The sequence below is a fragment of the Carlito syrichta genome, unplaced genomic scaffold, assembly GCF_000164805.1.
Source record: "Carlito syrichta isolate Samal-C Ts95f unplaced genomic scaffold, Tarsius_syrichta-2.0.1 Scaffold308169, whole genome shotgun sequence".
NCBI lineage: Eukaryota > Metazoa > Chordata > Mammalia > Primates > Tarsiidae > Carlito > Carlito syrichta.
The window spans coordinates 188,919-204,380 of record NW_007252265.1 but is presented as its reverse complement, the minus strand read 5'-3'; the positions used below and the strand labels follow the sequence as shown (position 1 = coordinate 204,380).

General features: G+C 41.1%; 1 protein-coding gene across 3 annotated transcripts in view; it reads right to left on the bottom strand.

The window, feature by feature from the left end:
- Positions 1 to 7,318: 7,318 nt before the first annotated feature.
- Positions 7,319 to 15,462, bottom strand: part of CNIH4 (cornichon family AMPA receptor auxiliary protein 4) — a 22,153-nt gene continuing 14,009 nt past the window's right edge. For 2 of the 3 annotated variants that reach the window (XM_008065160.1, XM_008065161.2), the window contains exons 4-5: positions 11,513 to 11,653; positions 7,319 to 7,516 (exon numbers count right to left, since the gene is read on the bottom strand). In XM_008065160.1, the coding sequence (XP_008063351.1) occupies positions 7,489 to 7,516; positions 11,513 to 11,653 (169 nt within the window). In that variant the 3' untranslated portion in view covers positions 7,319 to 7,488. The remainder of the gene's footprint in view (positions 7,517 to 11,512; positions 11,654 to 15,462) is intronic. The other variant, XM_021716107.1, reaches the window with a different exon arrangement.

The following is a 15,462-nucleotide window of genomic DNA, read 5'->3' as shown; positions in this document are numbered from 1 at the left end:
CTAGGCACCATGGCTCATGCCTGTAATCCCAGCACTTTGGGAGGCCAAGCCAGGAGGATTGCTTGAGCCCAGGAGTTCAAAACCAGCAATTTTTAAAATTGTAAGAACATACACACAATCTAGTTCTCTTCCACTTAAGCAAGAGAAAAATTGTTATTTAGATACATCATATAATGGCTTATACTTGAGTTTTTTTTTCCTGAAAAAATTGATTCAGTCATACTATCACCATTTCAAAGGATCCTAAGTGTCTGCTGGTTTTGTGGCAGTGGGCCTTTCCCCCTCAAATTTGATTAGTCTACTTAAGTGAGCTTGCTATATATGAAACTATATTCTAATTACATAGTTAACTTATGATAATTTATTTTTGGGTCAGAGTCTCACTGTCACCCATGCTGGAGTACAGTAGCACTCGCGGCCCCCCCCAGCCTCAGTCTGCTGGGCTCAGGCGATCCTTCCATCTCAGCCTTTCAAATAGCTGGAACCACAGGCGTGCACCACCACACCTGGCTAATTTTTTTTTTTAATTGTAGAGACAAGGTCTTGCCAAGTTGCCCAGGCTGGTCTTGAACCCTGGGCTCAGGCAATCCTCTCTCCTTAGCCTCCCAAAGTGCTGGGATTAAGCCACCACGCTGCCTGGCACAGTTAAAAGTATTAAGTCAGCATGTGATCATAGCTAATGTGGGAATCAGAAAAGAATAGTAAATTTTTAATCAAGTTTTCATTTCCCTTTCTGATGTGAGCATAAGTGGTTGGTGCAACTTTATGTACACGAGTCCCTCATAGACAATTTATTAGTTTTTTAGAGGTCTTGCTGCATTGCCTAGGCTGGCCTCAAATTCCTGGCTTCAAGTGATCCACCTTGGCCTCCCAAAGTGCTGGGGTTACAGTTGTGAGCCACAGCACCCAGCCTCATAACACAATTGAAGACTATCAAGAAAAGCATCTAGACATAGACAGTTGGCCATAGTAATAGGCCATGTCTATAATAATGAATGAATAAGCTAAATATTCTCCAGCATGGATTTTTCCTGCCATGTTTTGAATGTAGTTAAGAGATGGAGCTACACATCGAATTGAAAATTGTATTCCTAATAGCTTCCAAATACTGAATAATTTTCCCATATCACCCACAGCTGAAAAATATCAATTTGTAAGCTGTGCATTCAGAAAAGGGATCCCGTACTTTATTATCAACAACAAAAATGGCCAGGCACCTGAACAACATAGTAAGTTTCCATCTCTACAAAAAATTTAAAAGTTAGCCGAGCGTGGCAGCACATGCCTGTAGTTCTAGCTAGTCAGGAGGCTGATACAGGAGGATCACGTAAATCCCGGAGTTTGAGGTTCCACTGAGCTAATGATCATGCCACTGATCAGCCTGGGCAATACAGTGAGAACTTATCAAAATAAAACTTTTTTGTTTTTTGAGTTGGGTCTTACTCTGTCTTCCAGGCTAAAATACAGTAGCACAATCATGGCTCACTGCCGCCTCAGTCTCTTGGGCTCAAAGGATCCTCCCACTTAAGCCTCCCAAGTAGTGCCACCACACCTAGCTAATTTTTTTATTTTTGTAGAGATGGGAATCTCACTATCTTGCTTACACTGGCAAAAAAACAAAAAGCGTTCTAGAAGTCCTTTTAAGAGAACGGACAAATTCATTTTTAACTGAAGACAAAATATCTTTTGGATCTTTATGCACTATTTTAAAAAGGAAAATCAATTTAGATGAACTTGCCTGAACCTTTCTCAAATATGTTTAAATGGGCTTTTTGGCCCCTTTAGAGGATTTACATGAAATGACCTTTTCAGTTCGTTTCTGTTAACTTGTCCACAAAATACACTAAACAACTAATTTGATTCTAATTTTATTTTTCTTTCTGTACATCCTCTTCATAAAAGTATACAATTGGAGTGCCTATCACATGCCAGACACTGTGCTAAGCATGTAATATACCTCACTGAAACTTCCACATCTGTAAATTATTACTGCTCACATTTTTTTCAGATGATAAACTCAAGCTTAAATAACCTGTTTGGTTCCAAAGCCTGTGCTTTTAACCTCTAAATCCAAATGCATGTGAGACTCAAGTAGGGGCTTTTTAAAATTTCAGAGTTCTTAGCCACCTTTCAGTCAAAGGGGAGATCTGGAATTTTTTTGTTGTTGTTAACACTCAGGTAATTTTATTGTTGGACTAGCACTAATCCACTTATTGGCATTGGAAAACTACAAGACTATGCTATGTTCCTTTAGTGATAAAACCAAGAATTCAAAGCAGGAGCTAGAAGGGTTTTGAAAGGGACAAACCACAACATTATACAGACACACCTATTTGATTACTGAGCAAAATTAATAATCAACAGATACTCATTTGCGCTAATGCATTTGAGTGCTTACTGTAGGCCAGCCACTGTGGATGAGCCACTTTATATGCATTCTTCTCATTTAAATGTCAAAATGGTGGCTAGATGGTGGCATGCCTATGGTCCCAGCTACTCAGGAGGCTGAGTTGGGAGGATGCTTTGAGCCCAGGAGCCTGTGGTTACAGTGAGCTGTGATGTGCCACTGCACTCCAGCCTGGGCGACAGAGCAAGACCCCATCTCAAAAAAATAAATATCAAGGTATCTTTATGGGGCAGATACTCTGTAATTCCCATTTTACAAATGAGGGAAATAGGGTTAACAAAAAAACGAGTGTGAAGGAGCTGGAACTGTAACCTAGGAGCAGCTGAGCTCATGTTTTTAATCACAGTACCTACAATACACTTCCTTTAGTCTATTGATGACCACTTTACCTTGGGAAAACTTAAAACTTGTCAAAGACAGGTGAAAAGTTTAAAGCCCCACTTTACTAATTAGAGTTAACTGCTTAATTCAAGGAAAGGACACTTATGAAACTCAGGAGACCTCTCCATACAATTAAATCAATCAATAGAACAGACTCATGAAGTTTTGTGGGGTATGTTGCCTAGGCTGGTCTGGAACTCCTGGGCTCAAGTGATCCTCTTGCCTTGGCCTCCCAAAGTGCTGAGATTGCAGGCATGAACCATCATACCCAGCTCACAATAAGGTTGAATACCTTTAAGTTGCTTTGTAAACTTATAGGGCAGTGGTTACATTCATGGGTTTTGGAGTGATCAGACCTGAATATAAATTGTATCACTTGCTGTCTGTCTCCAATCAAGTTGCTTAATCTGTTAAACTTATAGTCCCTTTATCTATAAAAGCAGGAAATGACATCCTGCCAAATGTCATTGTAATGTCTGAGAATGCATGTAGTAAAACTATAAACTACTTTTTAAGAGCAGTTTAAAAGTTAGCATCACAGAGAATGCAGTCAGCAAAATCCAGAACATTGGAAGTTTTACATAACATGACTTCATTACTTTGTTGAATGACCCACTTCCTTGAACAACTTCAAGGACGAGAAAGAGAGAATGAGGGAAGGTAATAGGTTAGGAGGCTGAAGAGATATTAACCAAACAAAATGTACAGGCCTTGTTTTGATCTCAGTGTAAACAAGCCAGCTGTAAAACTTGTGAGCCAGTGGAGGAAATTTGAGCACCAACTGGGTGTTTAATACTAAGAAAATACTAGTTCATGTATGACACATTGGTATTATGGTATGTGTTTTAAGAGCCCTTGTCTTACAGAGATACATACTAAAATATTACAGAGGTAATGATGTCTGGGATTTGCTTCAAAACGAGGTGGGACACAGAAGGGAATAGGTTATGGATAAAATAAGAAGGACCATATGTTGATTATTGCAGCTGATGAAATAGAAAATTGCCACCTAAAGATCCTTGTTACTCTTTTCCAAAAAGTTAGTATGTTTATATCGAGTCTTCCAGGATCAGCCTTGCCCCACAGGTCTCTAACAGATAACAGTGGCATCAAAGGTGTTAGTCTTAACTGATCAACATGTGAGAGGTTCCCCTCTCAGCCAGTACCCACTTTGCATCCAATCTGTGAAATGGGATCTAGAAAACAGGAATTTAGGTATATATTAAGCCAACTCACAATTTTATTAGGTGCTAATGTGTAATGGAAACTGATAGAGATGAAACCAAAATTTCTCCATAACGGATGTAGCAAACCAAATGTACAGCAGAGGAAGCCACAGTCAAACCCGAGGTCTCAGCTTGCTAATTCTGACCACGTACCCACTCACACTTCCCCCACCCAACTTCAGAGGGAAGCAATTGAAAATAAAAGCAGCCTTTACCAAGGAACATTCTAAAGAGCAACTTGAGCTCAGTACCAAGTTCGCTCAGCGAACAATCCCTTTAACATGACCAGACTGATTATCATTGATACTGCAGTTCAGAATGATAATTCTGAGGCTTTGAATGACCTTCAGTCATTAGACTGTATTTGACTGAAGCAAAAAAACCGTTTACTGCCTTTTAGAATATTCATGAAAAGCATGGCTTAAATCCAGAGAGGACAACTAATTACACGTAGTATGATACTTTTCAAAACTATTTGACAAAATATTACCTATGAGCAAAGCTGACTTAACCAGTCTCACGTGGACCAAAATACCAGTTTCCTTTCCTAACCTAGAGTGTCTTAGAATATTTCATAATGTGACTGCCTTGAAAACAAAGATGGTGAACCTGATTATGTTGCTCTATTGCTTCTGACTTAAAAAGACATCCGTTAGACCTCTTGCCATAAAAGCAATAGAACAAGACAATCAGATTTACTTATTCATTCAACAATCATTTTTTGTTTCTGTGTGCAAGGCACTGTGTTGGGTGCCAGAAAAGGAAGAAGATAGAAACAAATGTGAGTGTACTCTGCCCTCCAGGAGCGTACAATCTAGAAAGAGCAGTTAACTGCTTACAAATAGCTGTGATACCAGATAGAAAGTGGTAAGTGCCGCAGGGGATTAAGTACTATGGGAAGCTTTCTTAGCTCTCAACTGCAAAGTAAGGCCAGATCAGGTTTTATTCCATCACCATGTATGGCAGGCATGAAAAGGCAGCTGAGGGCCTGCTAGGCTTTGATGAACTGCATCTTGGATCTTGCTTCCTCGGCTGAGCTTCTAGTATTAGCAAGGGCACCTGCTATCAAAGAATAGAAGGACAAAGACAAGGAAATAGATACACAGATAAAAATATGCACATAGAGCACACCAGGGTAGTCTGTACTGACAGGGCCCCGGGTACTGCCTTGATGGAGGGACAGGACAAAGAATAAGGAAGAAAGAACACTGGGCTACACAGCAGGATTCCAGATGCTCGCAGTGATGACACCTCAGGCAATCACTAGGCCTCAGTTCTCTATCTCTGAGATGAGGAAGTTACACCAAAGGATACTGTGTGGCTCTCCAATCAGTGAAAAGCACAGGAAATTATGTCAGTGCTTTTGTCCCCCTTTTCATCGTCTGTAGAAGAGCCCCTAAAAAATTGCTTTAAAAACTAGAGTGACCCCCCGGACTTCGATACAGAAATGTAATACAAAAAGGGTTACTTGTTTTTAGCTGTTGTTTTTAGCTGCAATTAATGCTTCAGAAGTGAAACGCTCGTGTCCCTTGTTGTAAACAAGGCACTTTTCCGATTTGCTCAGCTTCAGCCACTTCTGCCTGACAGTATGTAAACCAACAGTCCAAAAGCTCTCAACTCCATGGCTTTCTGTTTTGGTTATTAAGAAAACTTCAGAGAGAAGATAAAACATTTTGGTCGAAAGTCCTGCACAACCTTTGAGTTTAAGTAGCCTGTTTGTCTATCAGTTCTAAGGATTTCAGTTTTTCAACAGCTTCATTGTTTTAAAAGCTTGAGCAGAGGCCCTAGAAGTTAGGGGGGGAAAGCAGAGTGAAGGGCCTGTTTTTTAAACAGAAGGTGCCTCGAGGGAAAAGGTAAGAAAAAGACATGCAAGCTAAGTAATTTCTGTGCTACAACTTCTTGGCCCTTTGCCTGGCAGAAATATAACACTACCACGGGAGCAATTTCTGCGACCCCAAAGAGGCCAACAGAGCCAAGTTTACTCTGCCTGCTATTCACTGTTCTTTTCATGTTTTGCCAGGGCACCACTTCCATCCTCGAGACACGGTCTACCTATAGCAGAAGGTTAGCTTAGTGGCCCTCTTGCTTCCGCCAAGGCTAGACCAATCCAGGGCCAAAAAAGGACACATGACATTTAAACTTTGGGGACCACACATCTTGCTTAGCCACCCAGTTCTGTCTCACCAGAGTGAATAATCACTTTGGATTCTGCCATAAAACACCTAAACGCCAATGCTTGATAACAACATTAAAGCACAAACCAGAACTGAGGATAAACTGCCAGGTTTACTCTTCCCTGCAAGAGCTGGCAGACAGAGCTGACAAGATGAACTGTGCTCATCAACTGCAAGAGTCTACAAGTAATAGCTCCAAGGAACAGAGGCTGGTTGTATATTGCTATGTCCATGAAACAGCTTGTATTGGGTCTCAATTCAAAAAGTGGTCAGTGCAGAAGGGCAGAGGGTTAACCTAGCACCAAACAGAGTGCTAACAGGCTGGATTTCGTTGACAATGAAGGACTGACTATTCCTGCTTCTAATCAGATTACCAAATCACCTTTCTAAACCCATTAAAATATACAGTTGGAATAATTACAAGAATAAGACTGGTGAGAGCCAGAGCGATTTTATGGGCTAGGGGATGATCAAGGAGGCAGTGGCTTTTAAACAAAAGTTCTGGATAAGTTTGGTTTTTAAATTTATTTTTCCTTTCTATAAACAGGAATTACATTGCACCTGGGAAAATGGCTTACAGGGTTTCACAAATTCTGCAAAGAAATAGATATATTTTGAATGTCATTTTGTGTTGACATTACTTCATTTTAATTTTTAAATTTTATGTATTTGTTTAGAAATGAGGTCTCACTGCGTTGCCCAGGCTGGTTTTGAACTCCTGGTCTCAAGCAGTCCTCCCGCCTTAGCCTCTCAAAGTGCTGGTGTTACAGGCATGAGCCACCACACCCGGCCTGCTGGCATTCTTTTGAAAAGCTTTTTAGCTGACAGTCTCATAAATCTTCAAATTATATTAAATGAAGGTGTCACAATACAGGCAAAAAGCATAATTAACTCTTCTTCTTTTGTACAGATTAACAGTGTTTTGCACTCTGACTTTTCAGTAGACTTGAACAGCTTTGCTCATCTCTTAAGTGTTCCCACTAGGGTCTGTCCTGTATTTCTCTGGCAGGCAAGGCAGTCCTGTTCCTATATACAAATAACCACTTTCAACATACAGATGATTAAAAAACACCTTCCAGCATTGGGGTTCAGGCTAAAGTTGAGAACCAGAAATCTACAGAAACTCAATCCATGTTTTTTAAATACTTTATATGGTAAAAATACAGCAAAAATAGTTTTTTGTTCAAAGAGGAAAATATATACTGCTATGGTCACGGTTCTAAGGATGATGTAAAGTTGTTTCTGGCTCCTCAACTGTGCACTGTAGTGTAGGCGGACTTCAACCACAGCTTCTCCAGCTTCAGTCATTTATCAAAGCTAAAATCATACTGTGAAAAGAAGAAATTAATGTTACTAATGTTCCCTTAGGAGTATTCCTTCAGAGTCTCGTCTGGTATACACATTCATGAAGGAACATTCATTTGAGTAAAAGACAATAATTTATACCCAAAGGAAAGAATATATCAGGGCCTCTCAATGTTCTAATTTTTTCACGAAGAAAAAAAGTAACTGGGGTGAGGCTGGGGGTATTATAACCTAAAACCAATACTGGGCCATAGATTAAAAAAAAAAAAAAAAAAAGTTGGATCCAGGAAAAAAACCTTGAATTCTCTAGCCAGATCTTTATAAATACTGTCAATAAGTCTAGACTCCCCATCAAACTAGTAGAAATTCCTTACCATATGCCTTTGAAAACGCATGCATTCTTTAAAAACAAACAATAAATTCCTAATGAGGCTTCATGACTGGGGTCAGAGGCACCTCGTTTGGGAGCTGGCCTCTCAGCCCAGAACAGTGACAGGACTTCCTTCCATACTCGCCACCTTCCTGCCGGCTGCAGCTTACGTGCTGGTCTACCACTGGACTGTGAGCTCTTCTGAGACAAGAGCAGGACCCGCTGGGGCATCACTGCTTCATGTTCTACTAGCACTCCAGTGCTGCAGTGACCAGCTCCAAGCTTCTACTGTAGGAATTCTGTGCTGCTCCTGTGTGTCACTTGCAGTGTCTTACACAGAGCAGTCACCCAATAAATACTACTCTACTAAAACCGCCACGGTTAACAAGCAGCAATAACAAAACCATCCTTTCCTTTTAAATACTGGGATCAGCTTTGCTCTGCTGAGATCAAATGCCTAAAACGCAGAGAGGTTAAGAAACTAGCACCAAGTCACAAATAAGTGGTAGAGTCCAAATTCCACTAGGTTAGCACCTAACTAAAAAACCTAAAGGATTCTTTAAAGAAGATGAGGATTTTTTTTCAAAAATTTAACCCTATTTAACAAGCCCTACATGCCTTCTCTGTGCAAGGCACCACACAATGTGTGGCAGGTGTTAAATACAAACAGGGGCAGCATAAAATCCCTGTAATCAAAAGCTGAAGACTTGGTAAGAAAACCACTTTTTTTTTTTTTTTTTTGAGTTGGAGTCTCTGTCACCCAGACTGGAGTGCAGTGGCCGCTCCCGGTCACCGCAGCCTCGACCTGCTGGGCTCTGGCGATCCTTCCGCCTCAGCCTTCTGAGTAGCCGGAATTACAGAAAACCACTTTTAAACAACAGCAACCAAAAACCAAGAGAAAAATGTACAAAGACATCTTCTGAGACAACTCCATCCTGACCCCTTGTATGAGTAACACCAAGGGGTAAGGTGACAGCAATGCAGCTAAAAGTGATGAGAGAGAAAAGGAAAGGATGCAGCCGGTGAGGAATGCAGCTGTCCAAGCCAACCAGATATATAGGTTGCTTGTCTCTTTTTTGTTGTAAAGAGCCATACCTTAAACCTGTCCCACATTGCTGCTTGATTCCTCCAGGTCATTTTCCCACAGCTTTAAGTTCAACAACTCAGAAATTCTTGTACATTTTTAAATCCTAAGACTGGGCCTACTAAGCAAGATACTGTTCCCCAAGCTACATTTACTCCCCAAAGTGTAACTTCATGGCTGTACCTACAGCACCGCCCCAAGAAAGCCCACGTGACCTAAACCCCGGAATGTCTGCTCTAGTTTACTTTCCAACAGTGTGAAGCCTGTAGGGGGAAAGAATGAAGAAAATCATATCAGTTAAGACAATCCCTGCTTATTTTTTGTCTTCAGAAATGGACAAATAAAAGGGAACATACATGATGTTAAGGATATACAGTAATAAAACAATAGGTGCATTATTATGGTTTTTTGTTGTTTTTTTTTGAGTTGGAGTCTCACTCTGTCGCCCAGACTGGAGTGCAGTGGCTGCTCCTGGCCACAGCAGCCTTGACCTGCTGGGCTCCAGCGATCCTTCTGCCTCAGCCTTCCGAGTAGCTGGAACTACAGGCGCACGCTACCACGCCCGGCTAATTTTTTTGATTTATTATAGAGATGAGGTCTTGCCTGCCCAGGCGGGTCTCCAACCCGAGGCCTCAGGCAATTCATTCACCTCAGCCTCCCAAAGACGTGGGATTACAGGCTGAGCCACTGAACCCGGCTTCATTATGTTAATATTAAATTTATTTGCTCTTTATTCTGCATCTTTGATACCCGGATTAAAAATTAAGCACATTAGCACGGAAAACCAGAAACTGATGCCAGTAGACTTTCTCTGCCCCAGTTCTTTGTTTTGTTTTTTTGAGTTGGAGTCTCACTCTGTCGCCCAGACTGGAGTGCAGTGGCCGCTCCCGGCCACCGCAGCCTCGACCTGCTGGGCTCCGGCGATCCTTCCGCCTCAGCCTTCCGAGTAGCCGGAATTACAGGCATGCGCCACCACGCCCGGCTGATTTTTTGATTTACTGTAGAGATGAGGTCTCGCTGCCCAGGCGGGTCTCGAACCCGCGGGCTCAGGCAATCCATTCACCTCAGCCTCCCAAAGGCGCGGGATTACAGGCTGAGCCACCGAGCCCGGCTTGCCCCAGTTCTTAAAATACAGAAAAGCAAATAAGATCAATAGTGAAAAGAAAACTATGCAAGCTCCAATTTCAATCTAATCTAACTTATACTAATGGGTGGATTTCGTACAGCAAAAGAATTTTAGGAAGCCTTCTATGTCAAACAGAGACTAGAATGGCTCTGACTTCTAAACAATTTCAGACAAATTGGTAATTTTTAAAAACTGCTACCTCTATACAGTTTCTTTTATATATATTCCTATGCACACATATATATCTATACACACTTTTATTTTAAAGATGTGGGTACAAGTCAGGATTAGGTACATAAGTAACCAACGTGCAGGTGAAGTTTGGGCCTCCACCTGTCCTCACTTCTCCTGGTTTAGAATCAAGTACCCTTTATGTTATTATGTGGCCTTCCCCCAGCCCGTTCCTCTCTTCCCTTCTATGCAGTTCCTTTTTTTTTTTTTCAGGTTAGAAAATATAGTTTATTTAGAAAGCAAATTAGGGAGAGAGGTGATTCACCTCCCCGAGGGAGGGAAGGGGGCCAAAGCTTAGGAAACATGGCAGTGGCCATAGCTCAAAGAGCACATGGCACACCAGAGACTAGTAAGGCAATGGTCTCTATACAGTTTCTAATCAGGAATTTTCTAAAAGAAGTTTACTTCAGTACAAGTTTTTCCAAACAGTCCTTATGCATATGTGAAAAATTAAAATTCACCTGGGGAAAAAACATGTGTGATTCTAATTAAAGCTTTGATACAAAAGTTAGGCCTGATGTCTAGCTTCTGAAAAGGTTTCCCAATCATATACACATGAATATTTTTTCTCTCCTTTGCTCTATTCTATGGTTCTATGATAGACAAAGGAAAGGTGACATGTTCACCTCTAAAACATAAGGGAATAAGTTTAAGTTTAAAACAGAACTACAAAAGGCTTCCAGTGTCTGACAGCCAATCATTCATATTAATTCTTACTTTCATTGTGTTATAACTGTAAGACTGATGCAATTTTACTAAAACAGATCACTTTTGCTGGAGAATCAGCCTGACACCTGAATTCCTTACTGCCAAGAAAGATCAGTATAATTTGGATAAAAGGTGTCAAGAGTGGCTGCCCTGGAGACCCAGGAGGAGGGGGATGGTGTCTGAGGGTACATATATCAATGCTTATAACAGGCAGTGAAACCTCACAGCTGTAAACTAGGGCAGGAAAATAATAGCAAAGATAGTTTCAAACATGTTGACATACTCAATAAGGCATAACTAAGATACCAGAGTAAATCTACTATAGGTCAGACAGAACACTGATTCAATGACACACATGAAAAATCTACACAGCCACAAGGACATCACATAATCCCCAAAACGGATGTTTTGCAATCTCCGTGCAAAATCCTACAGTAATATCTCACCAATCAAAAGCAAATATGGCCTCTAGGAAAGTGTCCAGAGGACTTTAAACTTACCTATAAAGATACATGAAGAAACAGAGCAAATGAAAGCCAAGCTTGATCATGGCTTCCTTCATGTGTGACTTCAGCTGCCCTCGATTATGTATTTCTGTTGGATCAAACACTCCCATGTTACCACTTGGAACCATAATGAATCTGATAAATTAAAGGATACACACATTAGAAGGAAATTCAAATCACAGGCAAAAATATTCAAAAATTAGAAGCCAATAATAATTGACCTCTAAAAGTGAACCAATCATACCAGTCTTAAATTCAGACCAAATATGGGACAGACTAAGATGATAATGTCATGGGCTACCACTTAGTTTTCCTTTGAAAATTATAATACCGTTATTTTTCTGCCCTCTGAAATATATACAATAACATTCTAGAGAAGGATATTTTATGTACTAGAACCTTTTACCTTGTCTTCTGTAGAAAACCACCACACCAGTCATAACTACAGCCCTTTTCCATTAGACACAGGTTGAAGAAGGCTCCAAGCCAAACTAACATCATGAAGTTCTTAGAAACTTCTTTATGGAAACTGGGAAATTCAAGAGGTTGGGTTACTTTGAAAGGATCAATGAGTTCACATATCTGGCCTTCAACATCCACACTGTGCCATCTGTGTAACATAAATGTCCCAAGCTGGTACTGTCCATGAACTCTTCCTGCTCTCGTGTCTACACTTTTCCCAGTAATCCCTGGGTTCCTCACTCTTGTCACACACTCGTTTCTCAACGATCACTTCTGTGAAATGCAGAGGCCTCTCTGAGTTCCACAAATCTTAAATTCTTCCCCAAATCTCATTAATCCATCTATAGTTAAATGGAGGGTATTTTCATTTCAATATTCAGGTAACATCCTCCAAAAGTCTCAGAGAGTCTTATCTTTCTCTGACTTCTAGGTTATCTCATAAGAATTTCACCATTTTCTTTGTGGTCTTTACAAAATTCCTCTTACTCAACTCTGACTTCTCACCACCTCACCTTTCACAGCCAAGTCCATCAAACTCTTGTCCATTCTCTCTTCCTACCACCACTTACGTAGCTGTCTCTTTTTCATTCCCAGCATCACAACCCTGTTCCAGCATATGTTATCTCACCTCAGTCTCTAAACTGGGTTGACCTACCCCCTGGCTCTTCATCCAATCAATAGTACACAATGTTTCCAGAAAAATCTTCCCAAAGCCTAATTTATTTCATGTCAATTTGGCTGCTCAAAAACCTATAAAGCAATGAAGATATATAAATGACTAATAAACATATAAAGGATACTCAATAACTGGCCGGGCTCGGTGGCTCAGCCTATAATCCCAGCACTCTGGGAGGCCGAGATGGGTGGATTGCCTGAGCCCATGGGTTCAAGACCTGCCCGGGCAACTTGGTGAGACCTCATCTCTACAATAAATCAAAAATTAGCCGGATGTGGTAGTACACGCCTGTGGTTCTGGCTACTTGGAAGGCTGAGGCAGAAGGATCACTGGAGCCCAGCAGGTTGAGGCTGTGGTGGCCAGGAGCGTACCACTGCACTCCAGCCTGGGCAATGGAGTGAGACTCCAACTCAAAAAAAAAAAAAAGAAGGATACTCAATACCATTAATCATTAATCATTAAGGAAACATAAATTGAAACAATAACCACTTCACACCTAACAGTATGGCAAAAATAAAAAAGACACATAATAACAAGTGTTGGCAAGGATGTAGAGAAATTAGAACCCAAATACACAATTGGTAGGAATGTAAAAATAGAGCTTGTAAACACTCAGGCAATTCCTCAAAGTTTAAACATGGAATTACCAAATGACTTGGTAATTCTACTCCTAGGTATCTGTTCAAGAGAAATGAAAATACATGTTTACAATAAAAACTTGCATATGAGTGCTCATTTATGATAGCAAAAAAGCAGAAACAACCCAAATGCCCATCAACTGTGAATCTTTATAATTTTCTTTATAAATGTGGTATAATCATACAATTAAATATTATTCAGCAATAAAAAGGAATGGAGTACTAATACACGGTACAAGATGGATGAACCCTGAAACATTAAGGTAAATGAAAGAGTAAAGGTAAAAGACTATGTATTGATCCCTTTTATTTGATAATATCTGTCCAGAAAAGATAAACTGATAGAGACAGAAAATAGATTGGCGATTGCCCAGGGTTGGGGGAGCAGAGGGCATAGGAGTGACTGGTGATGGGTATATGGAGCTTCTTTTCAGGGTGATAAAAATGTTCTAAAATAGATCATAGTGATGCCTCCATAAATCTACATATATACTGAAAATATACTTTAAATGGATGAATTTTATGCTACCAGTACTTGTATTTGCACATATAAACTCCCTGGACCAGCACCCAAGGTTCTGTGTGACCCACTCCAATAGAACTTTCCAGCTTTGTCTATTACTACTCCCTCTTGTACATGATTTCTGCCTAACTGGCCTTAAATGTGCCTTGTGTGTTTGTACAAGCCTTCCCTCTACCCCTCCTTTTATCCTTCAAACACTGAGGAATTCTCTCCCCATTCCTCTCTGTCAAATATCCATCCTGTAGGGCTCTGCTCAGACACTATGTACTCCTTGAAAATGACCCAGTAATCCAACTCTACTCCCAACTCAAAAAACCCTTAGGATCTTTTTTCATCTGGTAACTATCTTACACTGCCTTAAGACAACCCTTACTTAACTAGCATATTTTGTTATTAAACATTTTGCCTCTTTGTCCTGTGGATAGAGTCCATTTCATATACGTCTGTAGTCCCAACAGCATAAACTACAGTAATCTGAAAAGAGTAAAGGAACAATACAAGGGGAGACTCAAAAAAGCCCAGGAATTTATTTATGAAAAATTGTGTGTGTATTCTTACATGTTTAAACTTCAGTCACCTTCAAGTACTGTTTGATGCAATATACCTATCAAGATGCTTCTTCCAGCCGGGTTCAGCAGCTCAGCCTGTAATCCCACGCTTTGGGAGGTTGAGGCGAGTGGATTGCCTGAGCCCGCGGGTTTGAGACCCGCCTGGGCAACTTGGTGAGACCTCATCTCTATAATAAATTTTTAAAAAAAATCAGCCAGGTGTGGTAGCGCATGCCTGTAATTCCGGCTACTCAGAAGGCTGAGGTGGAAGGATTACCAGAGCCCAGCAGGTCGAGGCTGCAGTGGCCGGGCACGGCCACTGCACTCCCGTCTGGGCGACAGAGTGAGACTCCAACTCAAAAAAAAAAAAAAAAGATGCTTTTTCCAGTGCTCAAAACACTTTCTGAACTGGTCAACTTTGATGCCTTTTAGTGCTTCTGCTGTTTTTTGTTTCACTTCTTCCAATCAGCAAAACTACCAGTGCTCATGAGCAAAACATTTCCCTTGGAGGACTTTTTTCCTTGGGAAAACAAAAAGTTGCTGGGGAACAAGACTGGGTGACTAGGGAGGGTGGGGCACCAGTAGTCATGCTGTTTTTGGTTAAAAACTGCTGAACACTCAGTGCAGTGTGGGCAGGTGTGCTCGTAATCACCCATCATGAAATGGGCAAATCTACGGAAAGAATCTCCAAAAAAAAATTCACTGAAGCCGAACACAGTCTCTTACAACAATGCTAGCTGGTACACTGATGCCGATGGGTCCCTAGAACACTCACCTAGCAGGGAAAGCCTATACTATAAGGAGCCTGCCCTCCAAAAGATAATTTTGGTTTATTTCGCCTCCCCCCATACGCTGATTTTTTTTTAGCTTTTAAAATAGTTGGCTGGGTTCAGCGGCTCAGCCTGTGATCCCAGCACTTTGGGAGGCCAAGGCAGGTGAATTGTCTGAGCCTGCGGGTTTGAGACTAGCCTAGGCAACTTGGCGAGACCTTGTCTCTACAAAAAAATAAAAAATTAACCGGGTGCAGTAGCACGCGCCTGTGGTTCCTGCTACTGGGAAGGCTGAGGCGGAAGGATCGCTGGAGCCCAGCAGGTCGA